This window comes from Falco peregrinus, chromosome 15 (genome assembly GCF_023634155.1).
Source record: "Falco peregrinus isolate bFalPer1 chromosome 15, bFalPer1.pri, whole genome shotgun sequence".
In the NCBI taxonomy this organism is placed as follows: Eukaryota; Metazoa; Chordata; class Aves; order Falconiformes; family Falconidae; genus Falco; species Falco peregrinus.
Genome location: NC_073735.1, coordinates 5959249 through 5971712, shown reverse-complemented (window position 1 = coordinate 5971712; position 12464 = coordinate 5959249). Strand labels below are relative to the sequence as shown.

General features: G+C 58.5%; 1 protein-coding gene across 2 annotated transcripts; it reads left to right on the top strand.

Moving 5' to 3' along the window:
- Positions 1-324: 324 nt before the first annotated feature.
- Positions 325-12041, top strand: ESAM (endothelial cell adhesion molecule). Of its 2 annotated transcripts, XM_055819541.1 has the most exons (7): positions 325-622; positions 857-975; positions 7133-7290; positions 8482-8695; positions 10619-10741; positions 10880-11018; positions 11474-12041. In XM_055819541.1, exons 1-7 carry the CDS (start codon positions 414-416, stop codon positions 11823-11825), a joined length of 1314 nt encoding a protein of 437 aa, XP_055675516.1. In that variant the 5' UTR covers positions 325-413; the 3' UTR covers positions 11826-12041. The 2 variants fall into 2 exon arrangements, with proteins under 2 accessions (XP_055675516.1, XP_055675517.1); XM_055819542.1 differs by lacking the exons at positions 325-622; positions 857-975 and adding an exon at positions 1375-1457.
- The last annotated feature ends 423 nt before the right edge of the window (positions 12042-12464 follow it).

The following is a 12464-nucleotide window of genomic DNA, read 5'->3' as shown; positions in this document are numbered from 1 at the left end:
CATTTAATGCCTTTTTCAGACGTGTTACTATATAAGCCCCATTATCTTGCTGGCTGGCGCTGGCGGTTTCGGTTGTTTTTTATTTTCTAAAGCTCATCGATCGGTGAAGTTGTGACATACGATGAATGTGTCGGTCCTAATAAAATCAAACAAACACGTACGGGCGTCGGCAAATGTCTTTCTCCTCCTCGAGGGGGGAATTCTGGCGGGATGCGAAGGTCTTCTCCTGGGTTATTTCCACCAGGGCTTTGTTCCAGGGGTCGTTATTATGTGAGATGTTTAATTTTTATTTTTATTTTTCTTTGGGGGGGGGGGGGAGTGCCGCTGGAGCTGGTTTCCTTCCCCGTGGAGATGCCTAAAATGTTTGAAAACGTGAGGACCGCTGCCCGGCTGGCGTTTGGCGTCATCTTCGGATGCAGTTGAGCCCTGAGATGGCGGAGAGAGGAAGAGGAGAAGGAAGAGGAGGAGGAGGAGGAGGAGGAGGAGGAGGAGGAGGAGGAGGAGGATGGGGTCGATCCCTCACTCCCGGTGCCCGAAATAGGGTGAACGTCCCCAAAAGAGGGCGAGTTGCCCCCAGGAGCCTCTGCCAGGAGCGAGAGCGAAGCGTCAGGTGGACCAGGAGGTGAGGTGGTAGGCAGGAGGTGCTGGCAGGGGGAAGGTGGGATCCCGGTGGGATCTGGCCAGGTTGATCCCCCTAAAGCTTCCTCGCTCCCCGAGGCGGGATCCTGCAATCCCGGCGGCCGGGCTGGATTTAGAGGGGGAGACGAGGGCGAGAAGGGATTAATTCCAACCCCCCCCCCCCGCCCCTCCTCCTCCTCCTCCTCCTCCTCCACCGTCTAATCTCTCCTGCTTTGAGGTCTGACCCCGGTTGGATCGAGGACCGGGATAACCTGGGCCGAGCCGGGCAGGATTCGTCCCGAGGCTCCGTGAAACCAGGGAGCTGGAGCCGGAGAATCCCAAATCTCCTTTTTTGGGGTATTTTTTGATTTGCTTTTAAGGATGAATGTGTTTATCTGAAGGTCCCTGGGGGTGTTGGCAGGAGGAGGGTGAAGGATGGAGCCGGGGAGGGTTTAGGGGTCCCTGTGCCCCCCCCAGTGGGTGACATTGGGGTGCCACATTGTGCCCTTAATATCATAATTAATAATAACCCAAATAATTAATGATTACCACCGATTTGTCGGTGCAGGGCTGGTTTTCATGCCTGGGGCTGGGGGCTGCTTTGGACCCCGGTGTGGGGGGGGGGAGGGCAGTGCCTGGGGCTGGGATACCCCCCCCTGGGGTGGGAAGAGGCCCCGCCCCTTCCCCATGCCCCTCCCCCTCGGAGGCTCCGCCCCCACCTGCGGGCGGCTCCCCCCCCCCCTCCCCCCCCCCGGGTCCCGGCCCCCCCCCTCTGGCACCTGCGGGTCCGGCCATGGGCGCGCTGCCGCGGGCTGCGCTGGCGCTGGCTGCGCTGCTGGGTGAGCCCCGCCGCACCGGGGGGACCGGGGGGACCGGGGGGGGTGCGGGGGGGGGGGGGCGAGCTGGGGGGGACCGGGCAGGATGTGCAGGAGCCAGAGAAGCAGCGGGCAGGACCCGGGGTACCGGGGATGGCACCGGGCAGGACCCGGGGTACCGGGGGGGTACCGGGGGAGGGCACCGGGCAGGACCCGCGGTACCGGGGATGGCACCGAGCAGGACATGGGGTGCCGGGGGGGTACCGGGGGGTACCGGGGGCGGGCACCGTGCAGGACCCGCGGTACCCGGGGGGTGCCGGGGGGTATCGAGGAGGGCACCGGGCAGGACCCGGGGTACGGGTTGGTACCGGGGGAGGGCACCGGGCAGGACCCAGGGTACCGGGGGGGTACCGGGGGGGTACCGAGGAGGGCACCGGGCAGGACCCAAGGTACCGGGGGGGGCACCGAGGAGGACCCGGGATACCGGGTGGGTACCGCGCAGGACCCAGGGGTACTGGGGGGGTACTGGGGAGGACCCGGTGTACCGGGGGGGGGGGGGGGCACCGGGGAGGACCCGGAATACTGGGGGGGGGGGGCACCGGGCGGGACATGGGGTACTGGGGTGGTACTGGTGGGGCACCAGGTAGGACCCGGGATACTGGGGGGCGCACCAGGCAGGACCCAGGGGTACTGGGAGAGCACCGGACAGGACCCATGGGTTCTGGGGGGGCACCGGGCAGGACATGGGGGTACCGGGATGCACCAGGCAGGGTGTGGAGGAGCTGGGGGGCACCGGGCAGGACGCGGGGGTACTGGGGGCTCACTGAGCAGGGTGCGGAGCAGTGGGGGGGCATCCAGCCAGATGCATGGGAGCCCAGGGACCCCCCCTGGGGAGCTTTCATGGGGCACCGGGTGGGACACAGGGGTACCGGGGGACTCATGGCACTCCCCAGCCCCTCTCCGTGCTCTCGATCCCCCCACCCCAACAGGAAAGTGGGTGCTGGGGGGGGTGTGTGTGTGGCGATCCACCCCCATCCCCTCTTTGGGGTGCCCCAAGAGGAAGAAATCAGGGTCCCCCGGGAAAAGCCACTTTGTTCCTTGGAGCTGCTGAATGGCACCTTCCAGCACCCCCAAACCAAAAGCCACCCCATGGCGGGGGGACCCCGATGTGCCAGAGCCAGTAATTCACCTCCCTGCATGGCGTCGGGCAGGAAAAAATCAAATTTTTTTCCTCTTTCCCATAAAAACCTGCCCCTTCCCTTGTTGACTGGTGCTTTACGGCCACCCCAGTGGGTTTTGGGGTGACGGGTCTCAACCTCCCTCTGTCTCTGGCATTTTCCCCTCCTTCCTCCCCTAATCTCTAGCCCTATTTGAGTTTTTTTGGAAACGCCATGGTTGCTCCAAAGGCAAACATCCCTTGGCGTTCCCAGCGGAGGAGAGGCCTTTGGGGAAAGGAAATGGCCCCAAAAACAATGGCAGTGGCGTTTCCTCCCTGGCGGGATGCTGGGTGGGGGTCCCTGCACCCGGAGCCACTGATTTTCCCTCCTGGAAGGTTTTTTTTTCCTTGATAAAAGTTAATTGAAGGGCGTTGAGATGAGGCGTGGTGGTCACTTCATCCTTAAATCCCACCGGGATGCTCCTTTGCTGCAGCCCGACAGCGTTAATTTGCATGGGGTCCTCATGGATCCCCCCAGAAAAGTCATGCCGAGCCCTGGGGGGTGATGCTGTAGAGCCCAAGAGCACAAAACCGCAGCAAAAAGATGCTTTGAAGCCCCAAACGGGTGTTATTCCTTGGAAATTCGCTTTCAAACAGCCCGTCCCCACCCTGCAGGCTCCGTACGGGATCGTGATGGGGATAAGCGGAATGAGGGGTGATGCTCAGCATCCTTGTCCCCATCCCATCCCCATTCCCATCCCATCGCCGCCTCCGTCTCCCGCATCAGGAATTAAAGCGCGTTTCCATCTGTAGCAAAGTCACGTAGTATTATTATTATTATTTTATTTAATTCTTTTTCCCCAAATTTGGTCTCTCTGGAGGATACGGCGCTTTCTGCCCCTCACCCCCGCCCAGGGTCATGAGAAAAGCCACCGTGGATTTTCCCAACGGACGCTGCTCCGCAGCCCGGCATCTCCTATCTGCCCGTTTATAAATAGTTGGAGTTAAGGGGAGAAAAAAAAAAAAATCCCCCAAAAATAATAATAAAAAAAAGCTGGGTGGCTGCGTCGCATCGCTGAGATGCTCCTTGACCTTTTTCCAAGGGTTATTTTTTTTTTTTAAGGACTCATTTTTCCGGCCAGATTCCCGCTGTGTGTTTTAAATCCCAAACTTGGTCTCTCAGGATTTAATTTGGGTCTGGGTTTCACATGACTCCGGCGCCTTAATCCTATCGAATGGGGTCATCAAACCCCAACCGCCTCCAGGCATTAATTCCCCATACGGTTAATAGCTTATAGGGTCGGGGGGGGGGGGGGTTGGGGGGGGGGGGAATGCTGATTTGGGGAGGGGGGGATAATTTGGGGGGAGGTCCAGGCTGCACCTTGAGCTGGGAAGCAGCTTTTTTGGGGTGAAACGATGCGATTTTGGATGAGGATGGGGTGTTTAATATAGGTGTGGGGATGAATCCCGAGGTTGCTGCAGGTGCGCAAGGATTTAAAGGTATTTTTTTCCTAGGGAAAAAATTCAAAGGTGCATTTAAAGATTTATTTTTTTTTTCCGCGGGGGGGGGAAAAATGTAAAAGTATTTCGAAAGGTAAATGTAAAGGGTTTTTTTTTCCATATGGAAAAAAATCCAAGCAGATGGCCTGGAGCAGAGGGAAAACTCCTGGGCAGGTGCTTAGCTCAGGGCAGCTGGATAAAAATCCAGATTTTTCAGCCCAAAGAGCAGCCGGGCGGTCCCAGGGTTCCCCCCCACCCCCGCTGATATGCCTATGAGCACTGGGAGCAGCTTAATTTTTTCGATCTGGTTAAAGCATTAGAGGATTTGAAGCGGCGAGGTGGCTAAAGCTGGAGCTGATGCCAAAGGGTTCGGTCCCCTGCCTGCAGCTCGAGCACCAGCTCTCCCAACCCTTTTTTAGGGTCAGATTTGTCCCAGATGAGAAATTTGGGGTGAATTCTGCAAGAAAAAGGGGATTTTGGGGACCGAGCAGCCTCCAGATTTGGATCCATCCACCTCTCCCTGTTGTGCTGGAGGGGGGGATGATGGAGCTGCAATCTCCTGCCACCGCGGTTTCAGGATGACAGAGCAAAGCTGCAACCACAGAGCGCTATTAACATCGTCATCATTAGGTTTCAGAGTTAACACACCCTGGTGAGGGCACGGGGGGCCTGGCCCGCAGCCGGCACCGGCAGGTTTGCTGCAGTTGCAGTACATGGGGCTGTTTGGATGCCTTGGGGTACGACAGGCGGTGCCGGAGCATCTTTTCATCTTCCAGAGCCTGGATTTCCCCAGGGACCCGCAGCGCCTGTTGGCCCATCACCTTTTTTGTGCCCAAAAAATGTTGCTGATGGAGGAGCGGGGCTGGAAAACCGGGATTTTCCCAACTGTTGGGGAGGCAGAGAGGTTTAGGAGTTGTGGTGTCATTTAATGATGCCATTAGCATCATTAATGAGCCATAATAATAATAACAATAATATAATTAATATAACTATCATTTTCATTGTTATAAAATATAATTATATTCATAATTATTATATAATGTACATGACATTATCTCTTTTATTATAGAAAATACAATATAATTATTATATACATCATATTTTCTTCTAGATTATCTAAATTTAATACAATTATATGTACAGTGATGGAGAAGCTGGGCTGAAAAAACCTGGATTTTCCCAGCTGTTGGGGATGCACAGAAGTTTAGGAGCTCTGGTGTCATTTAATGATGCCATCTGCATCATTAATGAACTATATTATTATTATTATTAGCATTAACATTAACATCATTATTATTAGAATTAACATCGGTTTTATCACTACTATCATTCCTATGAGTGTTATGGTAACTAATAGCACTATCACATCCCCACTATTATCACTGTTCTTATAAAAACATATGCTTATTTGTGATTATTATACTATATATGTATATTTATGATTATAGAATGCATATTATCTCTTATCTATTTTACTATATAAATTACAACAGAATTATTAGATATCATATATTTTCTTCTATACTAAATTTAATACAACTATCTTGATCGTGACATAGATTTCCAAGACAATTAACGTTCTTTTTCCATACTGTTGATTTTATTCCATGCCATAGCTGTCTATAATTAATAATAATAATAGCAGCAATTATTTTGCCCACGCTAGGGTGGCACGCAGGCTCCCCCCTGCCACCTCCCTCGCCCGGCAGCCGTTTTTCTTCCCCCTCGCCAGGACTTAAGGGTTTATGTTCTTAGCCTGGGTGAGCTATTTTTAAGCATCCTCACCAGACTGGGGCTGATTTCTCCCGGTTTTTCACCAGAGAAGGGAAATTTGATTTTTTTTATTTTTTTTTTTTAAATTCCTGGGAAGACTTATCGGCCGAAGCAGAGTTTCCTGCCTGGAGCTGGAAGGCTCCGTCCGGAAACTGTGCCGATGCCTTGTCGGGAGGGGGATGAACGGATGCAGGGAGGAGGCTAAAAATACCCCCTGGGGCCTTGTTTTCCTCTTCCCACCCTGGAAATATCAAATTAAAACCCTTGAGTCTGTAGAGAAGAAGGTGAGGCTGTTGGAGCCTCCCTAAATCCTTCAAAACCAGGTTTTTTTTCCCCAAATTCCAGGTGGCAGCAAAGATTTGGGATGATGGGGTAGCATCATCCTTCCCACCCTGCATCCCAACCCAGAGCATCCCTGGGGCGCTGGCAGGACTGGGGCCAGCTGGGGACATGGATCGATGGGCGGGATGCAGGGATGGAGCTGCCGGGATGCAGGTCCTCGGTGGCATTCCCCCGGGAAAAAAAAAACCAAACAAACCCCAGCGCAAACCCGACCTCGCCTGAGCCGATTAATTTTCCGGCTGAGCCTTACAGGCAAAGCCGGGGAGTAATCTTCCCCTGGGAGCTGGAGCATCCTTCTCCGGTCCGTGGTACCCACCGGTATCCCATTGCCTCCTCCCAGTGGCGTTTGGGGGGGATGCTGGGACACAGGGAGTGTAAGGATGGGGTATTTGGGATGGGATAGGAGTTGGGATGGGGTGAGATGGGGGTTCAGGGGAGGCCACCTGTGAATAATCCCAGTTTAGCACCAGCAGCAGAAAGGGGGGGTGCTGGATGACAGGAAGGCCTTGTGGGGTGCATGTGGGCGCCTCCCCTCAAAATAAATCCCATGGGATGGAGGATCTGGTGCAACATCGGGGTGGTCAGGGGTACCCCAGTGCTGTGCTAAAGGGGGGTGTCCGGCTGCGGGAGCCCCCTGGGGAGAGGCAGCGGTCCCCCAGGAGTTGGGGGGGTTTCCCCACCCCAGGCAGGGGGTAAAAGGGGGATGGGAGGGAGCGGCATTGTCCTGCATCCTCCAGAGCGGCCGGAAAGCCCTTCCCATGGCAGGGAAGGAGGAAGAACGTTCTGCTGGCCCAGCTCCCGGCAATAACTTGGGATTGTTGGGTTTCCCTTGGGAATGGGGAGGATTTGCAACAATTGGTGGGGTTTTGTGGGAAAATGGCATGGGGTTGAGTCACGTCCCGTTTCTTCTCTCTCCGGCTGTGGGCAGGTGTCTCCTCGGCTGTGCTGGAGGTGCACGTGGGGACAAGCTTGGTCTTCTCGGTGGAGGGGCAGCAAGCGGTGCTGCCCGCCTGGTACACCAGCCACTCCCAGAAGAAGCCCTACATCACCTGGCTGCTGAACAAGGAAGATGCTGGCCCCTTCCAGGTGAGAAGTGGGGAGGGGATGTGGGGGGAGAGGGAGGGGACAAGCCAGGCAGTGCGCATGGTGGGGAGGTGCCCGCGATGGGGAGATGCTTGTGGTGCCTATGATGAGGAGAGGTCCACCATGGGAAGGTGCCCATGGTACTTGTGATGGGGAGATGGCTATGATGGGGCCATGCCAGTAGCGCCTGCAATGGGGAGGTGCCTGTGGTGCCTGTGGTGGGGGGAAAGCTCATGGTGCCCATGATGGAGTGGCGCCCATGATGGCGAGATGCTCATGGTACCCGTGATGGAGTGGTGCCCATGGTGCCCATGATGGGGAGATGCTCGTGGTGCCCACCAGGGAGTGGTGCCCATGATGGGGAGGTGCCCATGATGGGGAGCTGCTCATGGTGCCCACCATGCAGAGGTGCCCACTACATGGAGGTGCCCACGGTGCCCATGACAGGCAAGCTCATGGTGCCTGCAATGGAGAGGCGCCCTTGATGGGGAGATGCTCATGGTGATGTTGACGTGTAGATGCCCACGATGAGGTCATGTCTGTGGTGCCTGCAATGGGGAGATGCTTGTGGTGCCCACAGTGGGGAGGTAGCCAAGATGGGGAGATGCCCTTGGTAGGAAGATGCTCATGGTGCCCACACTGGGGAGGTGCCCACAGTGGGGGGATGATTGTGGTGCCCATGATGCAGAGGTGCCTGCAACGGGGGGAAGCTCGTGATGATGGGTCGGTGCCCACGATGGGAGCATGTCCGTGGTGCTTGCAACAGGGAGATACCCATGAAGGGAAGATGCCCAGGACTGGGGGATGCTCATGGTGCCCATGATGCAGAGATGCCCACAGTGGGGGCATGATCATAGTGCCTGTGCTGGGGAGGTGCTCATGGTACCTGTGATGGGGAGATGCCCGTGATGGGAGGATGCGTGTGGTGCCCGTGATGGGAGGATGAGCGTGGTGCCCATGATGGGGAGATGCTCATGACAGGGCAGCTGCCATGGTGCCCATGGCAGGGGGGTACTTGTGCTGCCCACGGTGGGGAGATGCCCACGGTTCCCATGCCACGGATGCTCAGGACACCTGAGGATGCGGGGAGCTCCTGCAGCAACGGCTACTCCACAAAATTTAGGATTTGTCAGAGGGGTTCCTCTCCTGCAACACCATCCAGATGTGACCAAGCAGGTGTTTTCCCCCATGCAGATCCTGACCTACCTGGACGGGGTGGCAAAGGTGGAGGAGACAGAGCTGAAGCCCCGCGTGGGGTTCCTGTACCCCATCCTCACCCACAACATCTCGGTGTTCATCAACGCCACCCGGGAGCGTGACTCGGGCCAGTACATGTGCACCGTCAACGTGGTGGATGACGACACCAGCACAGGCAAGAACATCGGTGTCATCAACCTCACCGTCCTGGGTAAGGCTCCGCTGGTCACCCCCGGCTCCTTTGGACAATCCCCCTCCCCCACCCCCCACCCCCGGTGTCTCTGGGGATTAATGTGGGTGCCTGCAGTGCCACCAGCCACCCCCAGCTGCCAGCTGCACGGCAGCCCCACCGTGGGAGCCAACGTGACGCTGAGCTGTGCCTCCGAGAAGGGGAAGCCCTCGCCCGGGTACCAGTGGCAGCGCACGGCCCCCACCCTGCAGGTCTTCTTCCCCCCCTGCCCAGGGTAAGGTGGCACAGCGGGGGGCTGGCGGGGCGGGGGGCGGGGGGGTTGGAAAATCCTGGGAAGCTTCAGCTGGGGGATGCTTTCAGCTTTGTCCCCCTAACCCTGCCCCAGGGGAGTGTCCCCCTAACCCTGCCCCAGGAGAGTGTCCCCCTAACCCTGCCCCAGGGCACTGTCCCCCTAACCCTGCCCCAGGGCAATGTCCCCCTAACCCTGCCCCAGGGGAGTGTCCCCCTAACCCTGCCCCAGGGCAATGTCCCCCTAACCCTGCCCCAGGGGAGTGTCCCCCTAACCCTGCCCCAGGGCAATGTCCCCCTAACCCTGCCCCAGGGGAGTGTCCCCCTAACCCTGCCCCAGGGCACTGTCCCCCTAACCCTGCCCCAGGAGAGTGTCCCCCTAACCCTGCCCCAGGGCAATGTCCCCCTAACCCTGCCCCAGGGGAGTGTCCCCCTAACCCTGCCCCAGGGCAATGTCCCCCTAACCCTGCCCCAGGGCAATGTCCCCCTAACCCTGCCCCAGGGGAGTGTCCCCCTAACCCTGCCCCAGGGCAATGTCCCCCTAACCCTGCCCCAGGAGAGTGTCCCCCTAACCCTGCCCCAGGGCACTGTCCCCCTAACCCTGCCCCAGGGGAGTGTCCCCCTAACCCTGCCCCAGGGGAGTGTCCCCCTAACCCTGCCCCAGGGCAATGTCCCCCTAACCCTGCCCCAGGGCAATGTCCCCCTAACCCTGCCCCAGGGGGAGTGTCCCCCTAACCCTGCCCCAGGGCAATGTCCCCCTAACCCTGCCCCAGGGCAATGTCCCCCTAACCCTGCCCCAGGGGAGTGTCCCCCTAACCCTGCCCCAGGGCACTGTCCCCCCTAACCCTGCCCCAGGGGAGTGTCCCCCTAACCCTGCCCCAGGGCACTGTCCCCCTAACCCTGCCCCAGGGGAGTGTCCCCCTAACCCTGCCCCAGGGCAATGTCCCCCTAACCCTGCCCCAGGGGAGTGTCCCCCTAACCCTGCCCCAGGGCAATGTCCCCCTAACCCTGCCCCAGGGGAGTGTCCCCCTAACCCTGCCCCAGGAGAGTGTCCCCCTAACCCTGCCCCAGGGCAATGTCCCCCTAACCCTGCCCCAGGGGAGTGTCCCCCTAACCCTGCCCCAGGGCAATGTCCCCCTAACCCTGCCCCAGGGGAGTGTCCCCCTAACCCTGCCCCAGGGGAGTGTCCCCCTAACCCTGCCCCAGGGCAATGTCCCCCTAACCCTGCCCCAGGAGAGTGTCCCCCTAACCCTGCCCCAGGGGAGTGTCCCCCTAACCCTGCCCCAGGAGAGTGTCCCCCTAACCCTGCCCCAGGGCACTGTCCCCCTAACCCTGCCCCAGGGCACTGTCCCCCTAACCCTGCCCCAGGGGAGTGTCCCCCTAACCCTGCCCCAGGGCAGTGTCCCCTTAACCCTGCCCCAGGGCACTGTCCCCCCTAACCCTGCCCCAGGAGAGTGTCCCCCTAACCCTGCCCCAGGGCAATGTCCCCCTAACCCTGCCCCAGGAGAGTGTCCCCCTAACCCTGCCCCAGGGGAGTGTCCCCCTAACCCTGCCCCAGGGCAATGTCCCCCTAACCCTGCCCGCTCCCTGCCCAAGGAGGTTTTGGGGGGCACAGGCCAGTGGTCCCAGGGCAGCACCTGAATTTCTCGCCCGCAGACCGGGCCAGGGGCACCCTCAAGCTGACCAACCTCTCCCTGGACATGTCGGGTCTCTACGTCTGCGTGGCTGAGAACCAAGCGGGTTCAGCCGAGTGCAGCATCCTCCTGGAGGTGCACTCAAGTGAGTACTGAGTACGTGTCCACAGGGCTGGGGAGGGTGGGAGCACGGTCCCCACGAGGTCCCTGTGGGGTCCACATGGAAATAAGGAGGGAGGCGACCTCCCCCCGTCCCCGCCACCTCCCTGCCTCTCTCCGGCAGCTAGCACCAAAGCAGTCATCGCCGGCGCCGTGCTGGGCTCCCTGGGTGCCCTTGCCACTGTCATCTTCTTCGCCCAGCGAGTCGTGGGCTACCGGAGGAAGAAACGTGACTGCCAGGAGGAGGCAGCCAACGAGATCAAGTGAGGCGCCCCTCCTGCGGAGGCGGTTCAAGTTGTCATCGCTAGCTTTCAGGGTTAATGAGGGAGGAGGAGGTTTCCATCTCTGGCCAGTCATCATTAGGTTTCAGAGTTAACGAGGGGTGGGGAGGAAGGTTTCCATCTCTGGCCAGTCATCATTAGGTTTCAGAGTTAACGGGAGTGGGGAGGAGGTTTCCATTTCTGGCCAGTCATTGCTAGTTTTCAGAGCTAATGGGGGAGGAGGTTTCCATCTCCAGCCAGCCGTCATTAGGTTTCAGAATTAACAAGGGCATTTTCCGCTTCTGTTTCCCCCCCCTTTCCCTCTTGCTCCCCTCTTTTGGGGTCCAGGAGCTGTGGCACAATCTTGGGGGCCCCATTGCTTTGGTGGGGGGCTGCTGGGGAGGGGAATATTGGGCTTGCTCAGCGCTGATCTCTCCGACGTTGTCCCCTCTCGGCAGGGAAGACGCCGTGGCCCCCAAAACCCCCACGTGGGCGAGGAGCCCGGCTTCAGACACCATCTCCAAAACCAGCACCTTGTCCTCCATCGCCGGCACCCGGGAGAGACCCTACGGTGCCAAACCCCCCTCCGACACCGCCTCCATCCTCACCACCACCGGCAGCTACCGGGGACCCCCACCCCGGGGAGGGGGACGCGTCCCCAGCCTCTCCCCCCCCACCATTAACGGGGTCCCCCAGCGCCGCCAGGATCCGGCCGCCCCCCCGGGGTCGTTGCCCCCCTCCAGCTTGGCACGGGCAGGCGCCATCCCCGTCATGGTGCCGGCACAGAGCCGAGCCGGCTCCTTGGTGTGAGCCCCCCCACCCCCAAAAGAAAGGGGTGCTCGTATGCAGAACGCAGACACCCCCCCATTTTCTGGGGTGTTTTTTTTTCCCCTTTTTGGGTTGGTTTTTTCCTTTTTAAAAGACGCCTCAAGCAGCTGGACTCGTCGTGGGGTTGTTTAATGGATGCGGGAGGCTCCTCGGGTTTGGGGGGGCCGAGTCTCCCCGTAAATATAACACCCCAAAATAGCCCTGGCCCCGCCTGGAGGGGGGGATCCTCTTTTTTTTTTTTTATATATATATATATATATATATATATATATCAGTTGAAATGGGGGATTTTTTCATAAAAGAGCATTAGAAGCAGGGGGGGCAAACGAGGGGTCGGGGGTGGGGGTGGGGCACGCACTTTTTTTAGGGGTTTTCTGATTAAAAGTGGCCGCGCTGTTCGGCGCCTTCGTTTTGGGTGAGTTTGTGGGGATTCAGGGAGTTGGGGGCCCCATGTCCCTCCGGGTGATGTCATAGCGGCTGTGTGATGTCACAGCGCACCGGCCGGGGTCCTCAGGGTAGCCTCTGTGGCATGTGTGTGTTGTCACACCCCAAGGCCCATCGCTGGTCCGTCACCGTGATGTCACACCCTGTGTCAGGCAGGATGATGTCACAACGAGTGTG

Bases quoted from the DNA above. Each gene is read 5' to 3' on its own strand.
- ESAM (XM_055819541.1), top strand. From the start codon at position 414: ATGCAGTTGAGCCCTGAGATGGCGGAGAGAGGAAGAGGAGAAGGAAGA. The intron at 623-856 runs GTGAGGTGGTAG...TCCTGCTTTGAG, and splicing joins AGCGTCAGGTGGACCAGGAG to GTCTGACCCCGGTTGGATCG. The intron at 10,742-10,879 runs GTGAGTACTGAG...TCTCTCCGGCAG, and splicing joins CCTCCTGGAGGTGCACTCAA to CTAGCACCAAAGCAGTCATC.